The sequence below is a fragment of the Centruroides sculpturatus genome, unplaced genomic scaffold, assembly GCF_000671375.1.
Source record: "Centruroides sculpturatus isolate CEXI.00-Female unplaced genomic scaffold, Cexi_2.0 scaffold755, whole genome shotgun sequence".
In the NCBI taxonomy this organism is placed as follows: Eukaryota; Metazoa; Arthropoda; class Arachnida; order Scorpiones; family Buthidae; genus Centruroides; species Centruroides sculpturatus.
The window spans coordinates 285310-300289 of NW_019384882.1; the positions used below are offsets into that span (position 1 = coordinate 285310).

The 14980-nt window shown below is 27.7% G+C and overlaps 1 protein-coding gene across 1 annotated transcript; it reads left to right on the top strand.

Annotated features, from left to right (window-relative positions):
- The first annotated feature begins 821 nt into the window (after nt 1-821).
- On the top strand, nt 822-14253 carry LOC111631053 (solute carrier family 13 member 5-like). The gene is made up of 13 exons (XM_023375246.1): nt 822-1002; nt 10527-10676; nt 10750-10865; nt 10939-11096; nt 11252-11318; nt 11398-11535; nt 12515-12634; nt 12705-12776; nt 12853-12960; nt 13316-13496; nt 13578-13739; nt 13827-13964; nt 14037-14253. The coding sequence occupies exons 1-13, from the start codon at nt 898-900 to the stop codon at nt 14202-14204; spliced, it is 1683 nt and encodes a 560-aa protein (XP_023231014.1). The 5' UTR covers nt 822-897; the 3' UTR covers nt 14205-14253.
- The last annotated feature ends 727 nt before the right edge of the window (nt 14254-14980 follow it).

The following is a 14980-nucleotide window of genomic DNA, read 5'->3' on the forward strand; positions in this document are numbered from 1 at the left end:
AGGTAATGTGTAGTATCTCGAGTGGGTTGGAATGAATGATGAATTTACTCGTTATTAGCATGTAAATTTTTTTAAAACTCATCTCTATCCTCAAAATGAAGTTTTATGCCATTTTATAATAATTAATAATATAAAATGTTTATTTAAATAAACTCTGGTAACAGATGACACCACACATAATTTTGACTTTTTTTTTTTTCGCGGGNATTTTAATATATATGTATTTATTCCGCTCTATTCTTTGGTTATTACCTTCACATTCTATCGTAAAATATCCTTGGCTTGTTCTGTTTTTTTTTTTTTAAATTTATAACTCTGACACCCTTAAAATATTATAAAACTAAAAAAAATACGCACTAAAATTGAATTTTTATCAAAAATTATAGTGATAAAATTACACAAAAACTTAAAATTTCACGCATACATCACTCAATGACAAACGTAAATTATCAGTAAAAGTGTCCTTCATTTACCATTTAAATCTATATCAGAAGCAGGATGAATTAATAAAATAAATAAATACATTATAAAAATTACCAATTATGTATTTAAATTAATAATATAAAAACGAAAATAATAAATAAATAAATAAATAAATAAAATAAACCTGTTACCAAACAACCGTTCACATGATTTTCATAGTACATTTTGTTGCATAAATTTATGACGTAAAGGTCTGTTAAAAATAAAAAAATAAAAAAAAAATACGTCACACATACAAACACACATATATATATATTTTAAATTCTAGTTTAAATATATGATTCGTTATACAGGGGAATGTGATTTTTGACGTCATTTTCAAGTTACGTTACACACACATACACACACGGTCATATATACTACACATCGTTAGTTAGTATTATTGAGGGGAGAAGCAGCGTGTAGATTGTATAAATGGCAAGTAAAACATTGCGGAATATATTAAAATTATGGAAAGTTATTCTTGGTTTTGTTCTACTTTTCATCATAATACCTGTAGCATTAGTAAGTCCAGACAAGGTGAGTAATTCGCGAGCTCTTATTACTTAATTAATACCTAACTTTTATAATTATACCAGCAAAAATATTAAATTTATGGGCATTAAAAAAAATGTTTTTTTTTAACTCTTTTAAAGTGATTTAACGTACTTTAATTACTTTTAAAATAAGTAAAATTGTAGATAAATTATTACAATAAATGTTCTAAAACACGTGCGATTTAAATAAATATTCTTTTATAAAATACATTAATTACAATTAAAATCTTTTTTTTTAAATGGTATTTACAATTGATCAAAGAAAACTATTCCAAAAGCGCACTGAACTATGAAAATATTGTTCTGTTTAATAATTTTACGTGCGTAACAAATTCTTTACATTATTATATAAAATTTTTAATTATAAAAACACATTCTACAACTTAAAAAAATTGTAATTAAATTATAATTTTTGTTTTTTTTCCAATTTAAAAAAGTAAAAGCTTTTAATAATACAAATTGATAAAAAAAATGCAGTTACTTGATAATTGTATTGATATAACAGGTTATGATTATGAAAGAACTTTTGATAATTATCTAAATAAATTAATTTAAAATGATAATTAAATTAAATTAAAATTAAAAGGAGATTTTAATGCTGAATTTTCCACTTTTGTTATACAATATTTAATTTTATTTGAGTTTTATATTACTTTGTGAGGTTATTATTTTAATATATATTTTTTTTTTTTATGGATTATTGTATTGCAAAATCATGTTAAAAGTCACTTTTAATGTTATATATCATTTCAAATAACTGCATACTTTTTTTAAATGCATTTTTTAAATGTTATATGGACCATTAAAATCATTTTCAAGATCCGGTTTAACATTAGTTAATGCTCAATTAACAAGTGAAAAAAAGTAGCAACCTTGTCTATTATTCTTTTTTTTTTTCCTTAGCAAACTTCTTGCTAAAACAACAGAAATTTAATATTAATTTTTTTATTGTTTAACTTAAATTTTAATTAAATTTTAAAATAAAATTAAGGTATTTTTAATTAATATAAATATATGATATATAAGTTCTATTAGTAAATAGTAAAGTAAATAATGAAAGAATGTTTTCCTGATCATTTTAAAAAAGTATATATTACAGGAATTATTTTATCAATTTTTAAATAGAATAATATAAATTAAGGAAATTTTTATCATTTTTTTTGTGTAATTATTTTCTGAGTATTGTATTAATTATAATAATTATGTTTCATATGTTTGCAAGACTCATATTTTTATTTATAAAATGTCTGGTGTATTGTCTGGTGTGGTATGTCCAAAGGTTACATACTCACTTAAAGACCATATGTGCAGAATAATGCATATGTAATAAACTGTAAAATAATTTAGCACACCTACATTTTGTATATGTGCCTTACTGGTGAGCTCGTGTACACTAGTAAGATTGAGCAAGCTAGAAAAATTTACCTTGCTCTACCTTTATCCTAAAGTAGTATTGTAGTTTCAATATTTCAATACAGTTTAGTCTAGTAGTTTGATTACTTCTTTCCACACTGAAGTATTTGAGTAACGCAGGACTGGATTTTCATGTAAGCTAACCAATCCGCAACTTAGGACTTTGCATATTTACATGTATTTGATGGAGGGCCTATTGTATTTTATAGCTTAGGGCCACAACAAATCAAAATCCAATCTGGAATTACAATACTTACAGTATAATATTCAATATGCACTGAAATATTCAAGTTTCTTTAAATTATACTCACTTTTCACAGAAATTATACTCACTTTTCACAGAAAAAAAATTGCATTTAAACCTTTAGTGTCACCTCATATGTGTATATTGCTATATCACTTGCTCTATCAGTTCTATAATTTTAACAAAATTTATATAATAACAAGAACATTGGTCTTGTTATTATATAAATTATATCAGCAATTTAAAAGGAAGAATATTTAAACAACCCATGTGAAATTCTAAGAATTATTCAGCAAGTTTCTGTAACAAAAGCAATACTTAGAGATAATAATTTTGAAAATGCAACCTGTTTAGAATCATTTTTAATTAAGAACATATTTGAGCAAATAGGCCAAGGAGAGTTTCCTAGAATTTAATTTTTTTTATTGGATAAAATATAAATTTTCTTAATGTTTTTTTAAGAAGAAACTTATTAATGACACTTATTCATCATTAAAAAAAGGTCAAGATGTTTTTTTAACCTTCACTATCCTTTCTCAATGGCTGACTAAGTAAATGATGAAGCAAACTGTTGAAACATTCAATTATCATATGTTTAAAATAATATTATTATGGAAAGATAAATTAATGAGATTTATTATCTTTCAACAACTCAAGTTATTCAAGATAAGTGTTTTTAGATAAATATATTTTGTAATTTTATAAAATTTGATATCTTACATCATTCACAACCATTAAGAAGTCATTAAAGTTATCTTTACAAGCTTCAAATTACAGAATTTAGATAATATTTTAGTACTTGAATCCTATTAAAATCTAAAAACTGCAAATTTAATTAAATTATAACTTAATAAAATACAATTTCATATAGTTTTTACATAAAGTTCATTACATTTACAAGATTTACTGTTTTTTTATTTTTAAATTAATATTCTTTGGTTAATACAGGCTGGCCCAATAGTCAATTAACAATTGTAAAGACTAAATTTCTGTCTTTTTTTTTTAGTTCAGCTTTTAACAATTCTTTAAAATGAAGATTATTCTTGTTCAATACATAAATTACAAAGTGTTTGGCATAATTCTGTATCAAAACATAGTATAGTTAACTGATTTCTGGGCCACCCTGTATATTAAATATTAAAATTATGATTTAAACATTAAAACACTTAAAGATTGTTTATATTTCTGCTTTTCGCTTTAAATTTTGATGTTTAATTAAAATAATTCATAAAATAATTAATTTTTGGTATGATTTTCTTCAAAAAATGTAATTCTTTTAGTAAACTAACATGTAAAAACATAAATAGTAATGAATTACTTTCTTCAAAACTGAAAAACATTGACTTGTTTTGTTCTTTATGCATCTTGAACTGCACTGAATTACATGTTAAATGTCAAATAAATATAAAATATGTTTATGACCTTATAAACAAGAAATTTTTAAGTCTCTCATCAACAATATTTTCTTATCAAATACTTGTTTCTGATCTTTCAGACATATATGATGAAATATATTATTTTGGAGACCAAAGGCTACAATATCAGCATAAATGATTAGTCTGTTTGTTTGTCCTCAACTTAAACTAGATGATGAAATCTAAGAAATTTCCAAGAAACTAAATTTCCTGAAAAACTTAATCATTTCTAAATATAAAATTAAGGCATAAGTCATTAAGTGTTTAAAATTTATAAAGGTAGATACAGAAAAAAATCATATTTTTATTCATTTGTAAAAGAAATTGGCTATACTTAAGGATGACCCTTCATAAAATAAGGTTAGATCAATAAGTGTACTTTGTACTTTTGTTCGAATCGACTTTGTACTGGAAAAAAATTGACTTTTTAAACCTCCTGTTAGGTTAAAGAGAAATAAATTTAACAATAAATCAATCATTTATGATTTTATAAGAAATATTAATAGATTAATTAATAATTAAATGTTTACTTAAAAAAGATACTACTAGAGTAATGAAATATTTAACATAATTCTCATAGATTTTCATAAGATTTGAGGCAAATTAAAGTAGAAAAATTATTTTAATATAGATAGGAAGTTGCAAAGCTCACCTGTTTGGTATGTGTAATTATACCATTTAAAGCAATCTCCAGTTCCATTCTTTGCTAGTCATTATATTATTTTCAGGTATTTTGAAATTAATAAGTATTCAGCAATATATGTTAATTCAATTTCTATACAATCTGCAAAACAATTCAACAATTGAATCATTAACCCACTGAAAATCTCTCATGTAAAATGCCATATGTAGTCTAATTCTTTCAAGTGTTGTATGGCCTATTTATTTAAACAATTTTAAACGGTCTTTTTTATGATATCTCCCAACCTGTCTTCATTTATATGATAGTAATTTTAACGAATCTGTCACGCATAATTGAAGCAACCATATGTTACTAACCGAGAGTAGACAGATAAGAGGCACGTTAATGCATCTCTATTGTAGTGAATTTGACCTCAATAATCACATCTAGTTTTTGTTTCCTGATTTTCTTTTTATAATACAGTAGAGTCGCGAAAACTCGGCCTAATGTGGACCGAAGGGTGGCCGAGTTTGTGAAAATGCCGGGTTATTGGGAATGGGATTAAAAAAAATAAGTATGAGTGTTTCCTCAGAAAATACTGTACTGTACTTGTATGTATTGTTTGCTTGAGAATACAACAGAGAATAAACTGCCCAAATACCCTTAAACAAAGGAAAAGTACGACCTTTATGAAGGCATAGAGCCTTTACTACATGAAAATGAAAATTAATGAATACACTGTGTACAGTAATTTACCTGATAAGACAGACCTCAGAAAATACTTTATGAGGCATAAAGCTGTCTATAATAAAAATTAATTAACTAAGGATTTTTTTTCCCTGCCAGGGTGTGGCCGAGTTATCCGGACTGCCGGGTTATCGAGTGCCGAGTTTTCGAGACTCTACTGTATTAAAAGTTTAGCATCATATCTTTCCAATTTATGGAGAAAAACAGTTTAATATGACTGAATTCGGATAGAATTTTAGTTTCCACATCATTTAAACTACATAGACTTTTATTACAATGATAAATAATACAAAAATCCTGTTAGTTCAAAATTAATTTTCTCCTCTCCCTTTATAAATTCAATCATAAAGCCAATAAACTGGTGAAATTTTCTCTTTATTTCCTATATTTACGGAAGTTACAATTTAGTTTTCAATTAGATACATCAAAATGATGAATGACATATTGAGTTTATAAGATTAATTTTCCATTATAATTATAGAGTATGCTGAAAAATTGAAGTGGATAACGATGAGTATGTCTATAAACATATTTAATAGATCTCTCTCAACCGGTTGATTACTCTTATCTCATGTAAGTCCTATATCATACAGATAATTTGCACGAAAGCTTTATTGTGTACAGTTAACCTTAATACGGATATAATTCTTGTATTTTAAATTAAGTTTTTTTTTATACAATTTAATTACTGCATACATATTAATTACTGCATAAACAACGAACAGAAGCTGTTCGTTGTTTATGCTGTTTAACCTTACGTTTAAAGTTCAAATGCCTTGTGTTCAGTATATTCCTTCTTTAGTTTATTTACTTTGTTGTTTATTCCAGTTTTATTCTAGTATTTTTTTTCCTGTTACTGATTCATTCGTTATTTCTAATTGAAATTTACAATTGTAAAGTTTTCAAATATACAGTATAAAGTCATTAAATATACAGTATTTTTAATACATACAAAGAACAGAGCAAAGAGAATATAAAATCCCATCCTGAATGTACCCAAGATGAGAGTATGAAAAGGGCAATTGTCTGAGGTCATCAACCCAATCTTTTATAAGAAAATATTTCCTCCATAAATTCTCTGAAGAAAAATGTCTGAAGCCAACACCGTTCACAGAGCTTCCTAATTCAAATTCGCCTGGGTACCATGTAGCTTTAACGAGCCACTGAGTATTTGGTTTATTAGCGAGGTTGCGGCCGAAGTTTTCATCTCTAAAACGTGAACGTCGAACGTCGAGCGCTGCTATCTTGTAAGCAGCGCTCGACGTTCGACGTTCACGTTTTAGAGATGAAAACTTCGGCCGCAACCTCGCTAATATTATCATCATCATAAGTTACGTAAATAAGTGAAAGAAAAAAGTGCGACGATCGTATTAAGATTTTAAAATAAAATAATATAAAGTGAAAATACAGTTCTACGTATGTTTTTCCTTCTTCCAACCAGTTTATACAATGTTAAATATCTTACAGAATTTTCAAAGTATGAAATACAGGAAAGGAATCATTACGTGAAAATTCGGTATTATTGCGAGGATTTTTTTCGATAAAATTCCTTAATTTGAGGGAATCTTGCAGACAGTTCGGGGATAATTGACTCTATTTTTCTATCACGCAATATTAGAGAAACATCTATTCAAAACTATGAAAATATCTGCTACGGTATCGCAGCGCCAGTTATCGCCCTATCGCACATTTTTGTAACTAACTGTTCTTATGTTTTCAAATAAAATTCCATCACCACAGAAGCCTCCGTGTAAAATATGACGTCGTCACTCTGATTAGTTTCCGAATTATATATATTTGAAATGTGAACTTTAATTAAGAACACTCTGTATATTTAAATGTTATAGAAAAGATATTCATTCTATAAGATCTTCCCTAAATATTCTTAATTGTTTAATAGATAAAATTACGTTTAAAGAAACAAATCAAAGTTTTCTGCCTCTCCTATCATATCACGAAAAGGAAAACAATACAAGGAAAAATTACAGAAGTAAGAGTTATTTTCTCTTTATAATTCTTTTTCTTTTTATGAATAAACAGTTTAAAGAAAGGAAAAATTCATTATTATTCACCATTGCCGAGTTCAAGAAGTCAAACAGGAATTTGTCCTTCGTGAAGAATTTTATAGAGTAATGCCCTCATGAAATTTCTATATTGTAGGATATATTATTCTATTCAGATATTTTCGAAGATTTTACTGTTATTTAGCAAGAAATATTCATAAATATTTGTTTTAAAAGTACGCTAATTAACACGTATTTTCATTAAATTATATCCATAAATTTATTCGGAAATTTTCGATATTTATAAAAATTTTGCTGACCTAAACGAAGTTACTAAAGTAGTTTCAAAATAAATAAAAATTAATTAAATATTTAATAAAAAATATTCAATAGAACAATAACTAAATTTTCCCCGTATCAGTAACAAAATGATGAAATTTGAATTTTTATAAATAGAAAATTTTCCTGTACTGTATTTAGAACTTTGATTTTATATCGTAAACATATATCTTGAAAATAAATTTTATTTTTGAATTTATGTATCATTTATTGCATATTTTAGCATTGAAAACTATCAAATAATGAATACAAAGTGTCATCAGGCAAATGTATTATTATACGTGCACATAAGTGGATGAAACTACTAAACACTGGTCTCCTGACCACGGGTTTTCTTCATGTTTATAACACCTAAAATAGGGACCAATTTCCCAAAGGAAGTACTCCCAGGACACACCCCTCCGGAAGATCTTCCATATAAACCAATTATTATACATGACATATGAATTTTAGACTATTTTCTAAATCTTACTCTTTAACTGTGTACATAAAACACAGAGTGCTTCAAAAATGCTAACAAATATATGAGAAATGTCTTGTATAAATTCATTTCAAGACTCTAGAACAGTAGTTTTCAATCAGTTTTAGAGCCTCAGTAGATCTTTAACAACAAATTTGTTATTCAGGATGTCTCAAAAATCTTCTACAGTTATCACAAGATTCTCTGGTAGTTATTGAATTTCAGGTATTACCACACATAAATAAACCAATCTGTATGCCAGATTACAAAATGTTGCTCTATAAATGCTCTAAAATAAACTCGTATAGCTGTTTTGAACACGTGAGGATTGTTAAATCTCTTGAAGCATCCAATTACAAGTGTGGTACTCCAAATAATTTTAAGTCTTGCTTCATCTACAATATGAGTTTATTTAAGTTAAATTGATCGGTATTAACCTTCTTTTGAAACATTCATTAAAGTCTGTTATTTAAAAAGTTTTATATAATTATTTTCCTTTGTAGCTGCCATTAAGTGTATATTTATACTTCGAAAACGTCACTTATTTATATTTCGATATATTTTGCAATGGACGATGAAAAGATGTTTGCAACGTTGCATATATTTTTATATCATCCATCAAATATGTTTAAATAATTTTTCGAATAAATATAATTGTATTTTTTAAAAATATATAATAATTATGTAACAATATAACATGATGATGTATGTATTTTTTTAAATTTTGGAATTCCGCGATAATTATGCAATGGCTTGTAAATGTTTACAATGGTTTATTCTTACATTATTTCGACGTAAAAAAATGAAATTTATGCTCTAGATATACATAATTTTGTAATAAAATCATAACAATTTTGAAAGATTTACAAATATTTTATATTATTTCATGATAATATAGGCGGTCCTTTGACATATCTGAAGAAATTAATGATTTTAAGTTTTTCAAAATTGTAATGATCTTATTGGTTGGAAATGTGATTAATAGAACGATGATTGGTTAGACGAATAAAATTTAAATGCAATACTATTTAATTTTGCTTCTTGAAACATTTTTTAAATGAAAAATACAGTAAAAAAAACCTAATTTGGATATTAGTGATCCTACAGAATGCCCAGTTTAGAAAAATGTCAAAGATACAGGATTGGCTTGTTTTATTTGTTACTTAACACGTGGGCGATGTGCCGAGTGGATGCAACTCCTAAATAAGGAAACTGGCTCCTATTTAGGTGTTGCAAACGTGAAGAAAACACAGAAAACTCCATGTGGTTACTCAAGACAAACTATCAGTGTTCAGTGATTTTTTATATCTTTTCGGCCACTGGTGGGTTAATAAATTTTGTCTACAATATCTTCTATGTAATATATATCTTGTATATTAAGTTTTTGTTTTAAATTCTTGGCCTAGTTTATTGTTAGCCTGAAGCCTTTAGCTTTCTCATGTTAATGAAATTATTGTAAAAGGATCTATAAATATACGTCCTTGACGTTGTTATTTTTGAAATAATGCCAAGTTTTTCTCGCTGCAACCGAATACAATCGTTTAACAAGTGCATTCCGTTTATAACCACATGCTGGTTGCTTTATACCCTGTGTTTAATTGGAACAGTGTGATTCTTATTGTTTTCATATTTCACAATTTTTCTTCAAATATTTTTAAATTTGTACGCATTTAATTCCGCATAATTTACATTATTTTAAATTGTAATGGTAAAAATGATTTATACCCGGCATTTTAACCCATGAAAAAGTATATAAACCATTAGATTTACGGTTAAGAACCTAAATATAACAAGCATATCTTTAATTTTCGACTAAACTAGATCTAGACTTAGATTTCTTGTGGATCTAAGTAATAATATATTACAGGGTCCTCCCTCCATTAAATTTTAATACACGTAAAGTTGTGAAGCTCTAAACTGTACTGTACATTACTATGTCGTAAATAACACGATAAATATCAGTTTGAGAGGGAAAATACGATTTGCTATTAATGTATACACGCTAAAATACTGTTTAGCGATAATAATTAACTTGTATAAAAGTAATTTTATGTTGGAAATAAAAAAATATGGCGTGAAAAAGTGCGATGAATCATAATTCCATCATCTTGTTTCGCAGTGAAGCATAGCTACAGGCTCTAAAAAACCTGTAACACTCGAATTAACAGATTATTTTAATAATTTTAAAAGCAAACCTAACATATTTTAAGTCTGAATTATTATTCGAAATTATTATATTATACTTTATTTTTTTTTTATTCCAGAAATTGAGAGCGGGATGTGTTTGCATTCTAATGGCAATATTTTGGATGTTGGAGATATTACCTTTGCCTGTTACATCGTTAATGCCTGTAGTGTTACTTCCTATATTCGGTGTAGTTAATACGGATGAACTTAGTCGACTTTATATGAAAGTAAGATTTACATATAAAAATTCGTGTTTACTACTTACAAATTTGATTAAAATATCATTAATTTTCTTCTCAGGAAACCATTATGATGTTTATAGGAGGATTGACGTTGGCTGTGGCCATAGAACATTGTAACTTACACAAGAGGGTTGCACTTAAAGTTTTATTAGTGATGAATAGAGGAGTACACTGGTAAAAAAAATCATTAAAATTGATCTGTGGAAGTTAAAATTGTTAAACTTAAAATCGTTTAACTCAAAAATAGGTTGATGTTGGGTTTTATGTTAATTACTATGTTCCTGTCTATGTGGATCTCTAACACTGCCACTACTGCCATGATGGTGCCTATCATCGAGGCAATTATCGAAGAACTTAAGAAAAAGGTTAACAAATACAATGCCATAAATCTGGAAGACATTAGTGGTAAGTTTAATGATTAATTTACGTGTTCGTAGAATACATAGGGCATGCACGAGGTGAGCATTTAAACTATGCTCAAGTTTGATCCTGTAGTTTTGGGCTATCTTTGTAACTTAGGGTAAGGACATTTATAGAAACAAATTAAATAATTATTATAGTGCAGAACGATAAAGAAGTGAAAACGATTTGTACCGTATCCAACTCGAACATAGAACGAATTAATGGGTGAGGATTATTTTATATGATAAATCCCGTGTTATGTTTGAGTAGATATTAAACATTTTGCTTTTTTTTAAATTATTAGAGATAATGAAAATGATAAAACATTCAAAAGAATGCGGATTGCATTAATGTTGAGCATCTGTTACGCTGCCAATTGCGGAGGAACTGGATCATTGACAGGAACTGGCCCTAACTTAGTTATGAAAGGGATGCTCGAAGAGTAAGTTGCATTTATAAAAACGTGTGAAGTTATTACTTAAAGTGTATAGTCATGCGTTAAATTTAAATTATAAGCATTGTTCGGGTTATGAACATTCGTAAAAAGTCATAACTTATACTTATCATTGCTTTTATCTATTGTTATAACGGCAGCAATTACGCGGTGTTACTGAAAACAAAGTTCGTTTGATAATTGCTACAATCATTAAATTACTGTTATTAAATTAAACTAGTTATAATGGATTACGTTATAACGAGTTTAAATTTTTGCTTCTGTTAATTTGATACGCGTTTAAATTTGATTCAATTTATTTTAATTGTTGGAAATAAGGAAAGTTACACGTGCATTTTACAGCAAACTTGTTCTGTGCACCAAAAAAATAACAATACCCCACAAAGGAGTAGAACAGATTACTATAATGAAGAAAATTATTGTACAATTCGATAAATATGGGGCATTTGCATGCTTATTTTCTTTAAAATGCTGTAATTACATTTCGACTTCACATAAGTATGCGCCTTTTTCACTCAAGACAAATATGCAACAAATACCTTTTTTCATTTACCCAGAAGAGGTGAAAAACGAATATAGGGGCTTACAGAGACACTTTAATTATGGAGGTAGAGAGAGTTGATTTTTCTGAAAGAAAGAGTATCAATTTTTAACTTTTCATCACTAATAATTTGTTAGCTTTTTTACTTTCTCCGCTTTTTTCCTCGTTTTTTTTTTTTGTTGTGGCTTCCTCCGATTTTGTAAGGGAACAGCAAGTTTCCCATTCAAATTCCCTCCCTACGGAAGCGTACGAGTTGGAGCAACAAGTTCCTCTGTAGGAAGGTCTGAGATTAGTTTTTGCATTTGCAGAAAAGCCGAGTAACACAAACATTAAATTCACTTACAAGGATAGTGAGAGGACGTAAAAAGTACTAAGAATCTCAACTTTTAAGTGTTTAATTTTAACGTATTTTTTAAATATTTTTAGAAAATTTCCACAATCCAGAGAAATAACATTTGCCACCTGGATGATGTACAATGTGCCTGGGATGTTGATTTGTGTATTTTTAGCGTGGATATATTTGACATTTGTTATCATGAAATACAGGTAATAAATTTAAATATTTAACATCATCATAATATATATTATAGCATATTAACTTACATATTATCTTCAGAGGAAAAGATTCCGATGATCAAACAATAACGGAAGCGATAAGAAAAAAGTACTTAGAATTAGGAAGAATTACGTAATGTATTTTATGTATTTAACGAAATTATTTATGCAATTTTATTCAAAATAATATTTTCTTTATTTAATTTCAGATTCCACGAATGCGCCGTTTTAATATTGTTTATTATTTTAGTGATTTTATGGTTGTTCAGGGATCCGAAATTCATTCCAGGATGGGTGGAACTGTTCGATCCAACGGTGTATGTACACATTTAAAACATTATTAGAAAAGTAAAATTAAATTAAAATATCATATTATCGCTTCTAAAATAAAGAGAAAATATAAAAGTTTCAAATAATTTTAATTTGCACCCGGTTAAAGCCATATAGGGTACTCAGAGGTTTAAAACCCTTTGGTTGTGTACGCGATTTCCAGCAGTTTTTATATCAGTACGCAAGATATAATATATACTGTATTATCTTCAGTTCAATCCAATTGCAATTTGTACTTAAAATCCAACTCTACAAGGCATACTTTCTTAACTTGGGTGCATGAGGTATCGCCTGATGCCATCATTAAAATTTATCTGTATTAAATTTATAAATTTTTAACAGGGAAGTAGATGATGCCACACCAGCCATAGCCATTGCCATATTACTCTTTCTAATTCCGGCCAAACCTAAACAATTAGGAAGAAGTCCACCATTATTAGACTGGAAAACGGCTCAATTGAAATTACCTTGGGGGATTATCTTGCTAATTGGTGGTGGATTTGCCATGGCTAAAGGTGCTGAAGTAAGTTTAATGCATTTTATATTAGTTTATTTAGAAAATATTGTAAAATTGATTACTTTTTAATGTTATTGGAAATTTTAGACATCACACTTAGACGAATGGATAGGACATCAATTGACATATTTCGAGTATCTTCCCACAGAAGCCATAATTGCACTGATGTGTTTCATTACTTTATTTCTTACTGAAATCACTAGCAATACGGCGGTGGCAACTATAGTTTTACCCGTTATGATACAACTAGTAAGTATTTACAATAGATAAGATAACATATTATAAATTTATTAATTAATCTTTAATTAATATGCGAACATTTTCAAAATTTTTCAGGCAGTATTCTTAAAAATAAATCCCTTATTTTTAATGTTACCCGTTACGGTATCCACTTCTTATGCATTTCTCTTACCAGTTGCCACTCCTCCAAATGCCATTGTTTTCGATGCTTCAAAAATGAAGGTTACTGACATGGTAAATTCTCTATTTATTATCTTCTTCTACAAGTTTTATAGCTTATAAAGATAGATATTTTTCTCTTTATAGATGAAAGCTGGAATTGCCATGAATATCATCTGTTTAGTGGTACAGTTTACCATGATCAATACATTAGGCAAAGTTATGTTTAATTTAGACACTTTTCCTGCTTGGGCGGCAGCAGCAGTAAATAACACTGAACTTCAAATGCAAAATATGACATTTTTTCAGACGTAAACGAGCAATATCGTGCAATAATTCCGTGTATTATAGGTTGTGAAAAAAAGAAATATGAATGTGTTTGTCTCCGTGAATATGTTTTTGTTATTGAAAAATTGTACATATTATTTTTATTATCCACTAAAACAAAATAGAAAATATAACTTAATAATAAAATTTTATTTTATTAACATTATATTTTTATACCATTCACGAATTTTCTCATCTGAAAATCAATAAAACTAAGAATTGCAACGTATAAAAGTTGCAATAATGCATTTTCAATATTGATAATCTATAAAGTCTATACGATAGTCATTGATAAATATAATATTCATGTTATACGCCACATAAAAGATTCATTAAAATCTTCTAAAATGTTTAAATATTAATGCTTAAGTATGACCACAGTTCCAAATAATAGGTAATACGTATCCTGAATGCCATTTCTTTTAAAGCAAGGTCTATATAAGAAGGTCAGGACACGCGTGACCTACTTCTTGAGCCGCCATTTTGGGGCTTGTACGAGCAGTCAGTTTTATACGACATTAATTAAATTAAAATTGCATAAATCCAATGATTTCTAGTCGAAAATATAATAATAATTTCGGATGATTACTCAACCCCAGTTTTATGTAACGTTTTCATCAAATACAGTAGAGCGTCGATTTTCCGAATCAATTGGGGACTGGGGTTGTCCGGATAACTGATATTTAGGATAACTGATTTACGTACAAAAAAATAATTTAACGTATCCGATGTCGAAATTTTTATCCGTTGCGTGTCGCTTCGCG

Coding starts and splice junctions, on each gene's coding strand:
- LOC111631053 (XM_023375246.1), top strand. CDS start 898: ATGGCAAGTAAAACATTGCGGAATATATTAAAATTATGGAAAGTTATT. Junction 10,677..10,749: donor TTAGTCGACTTTATATGAAA/GTAAGATTTACA, acceptor TTTTCTTCTCAG/GAAACCATTATGATGTTTAT. Junction 12,961..13,315: donor GAACTGTTCGATCCAACGGT/GTATGTACACAT, acceptor AATTTTTAACAG/GGAAGTAGATGATGCCACAC.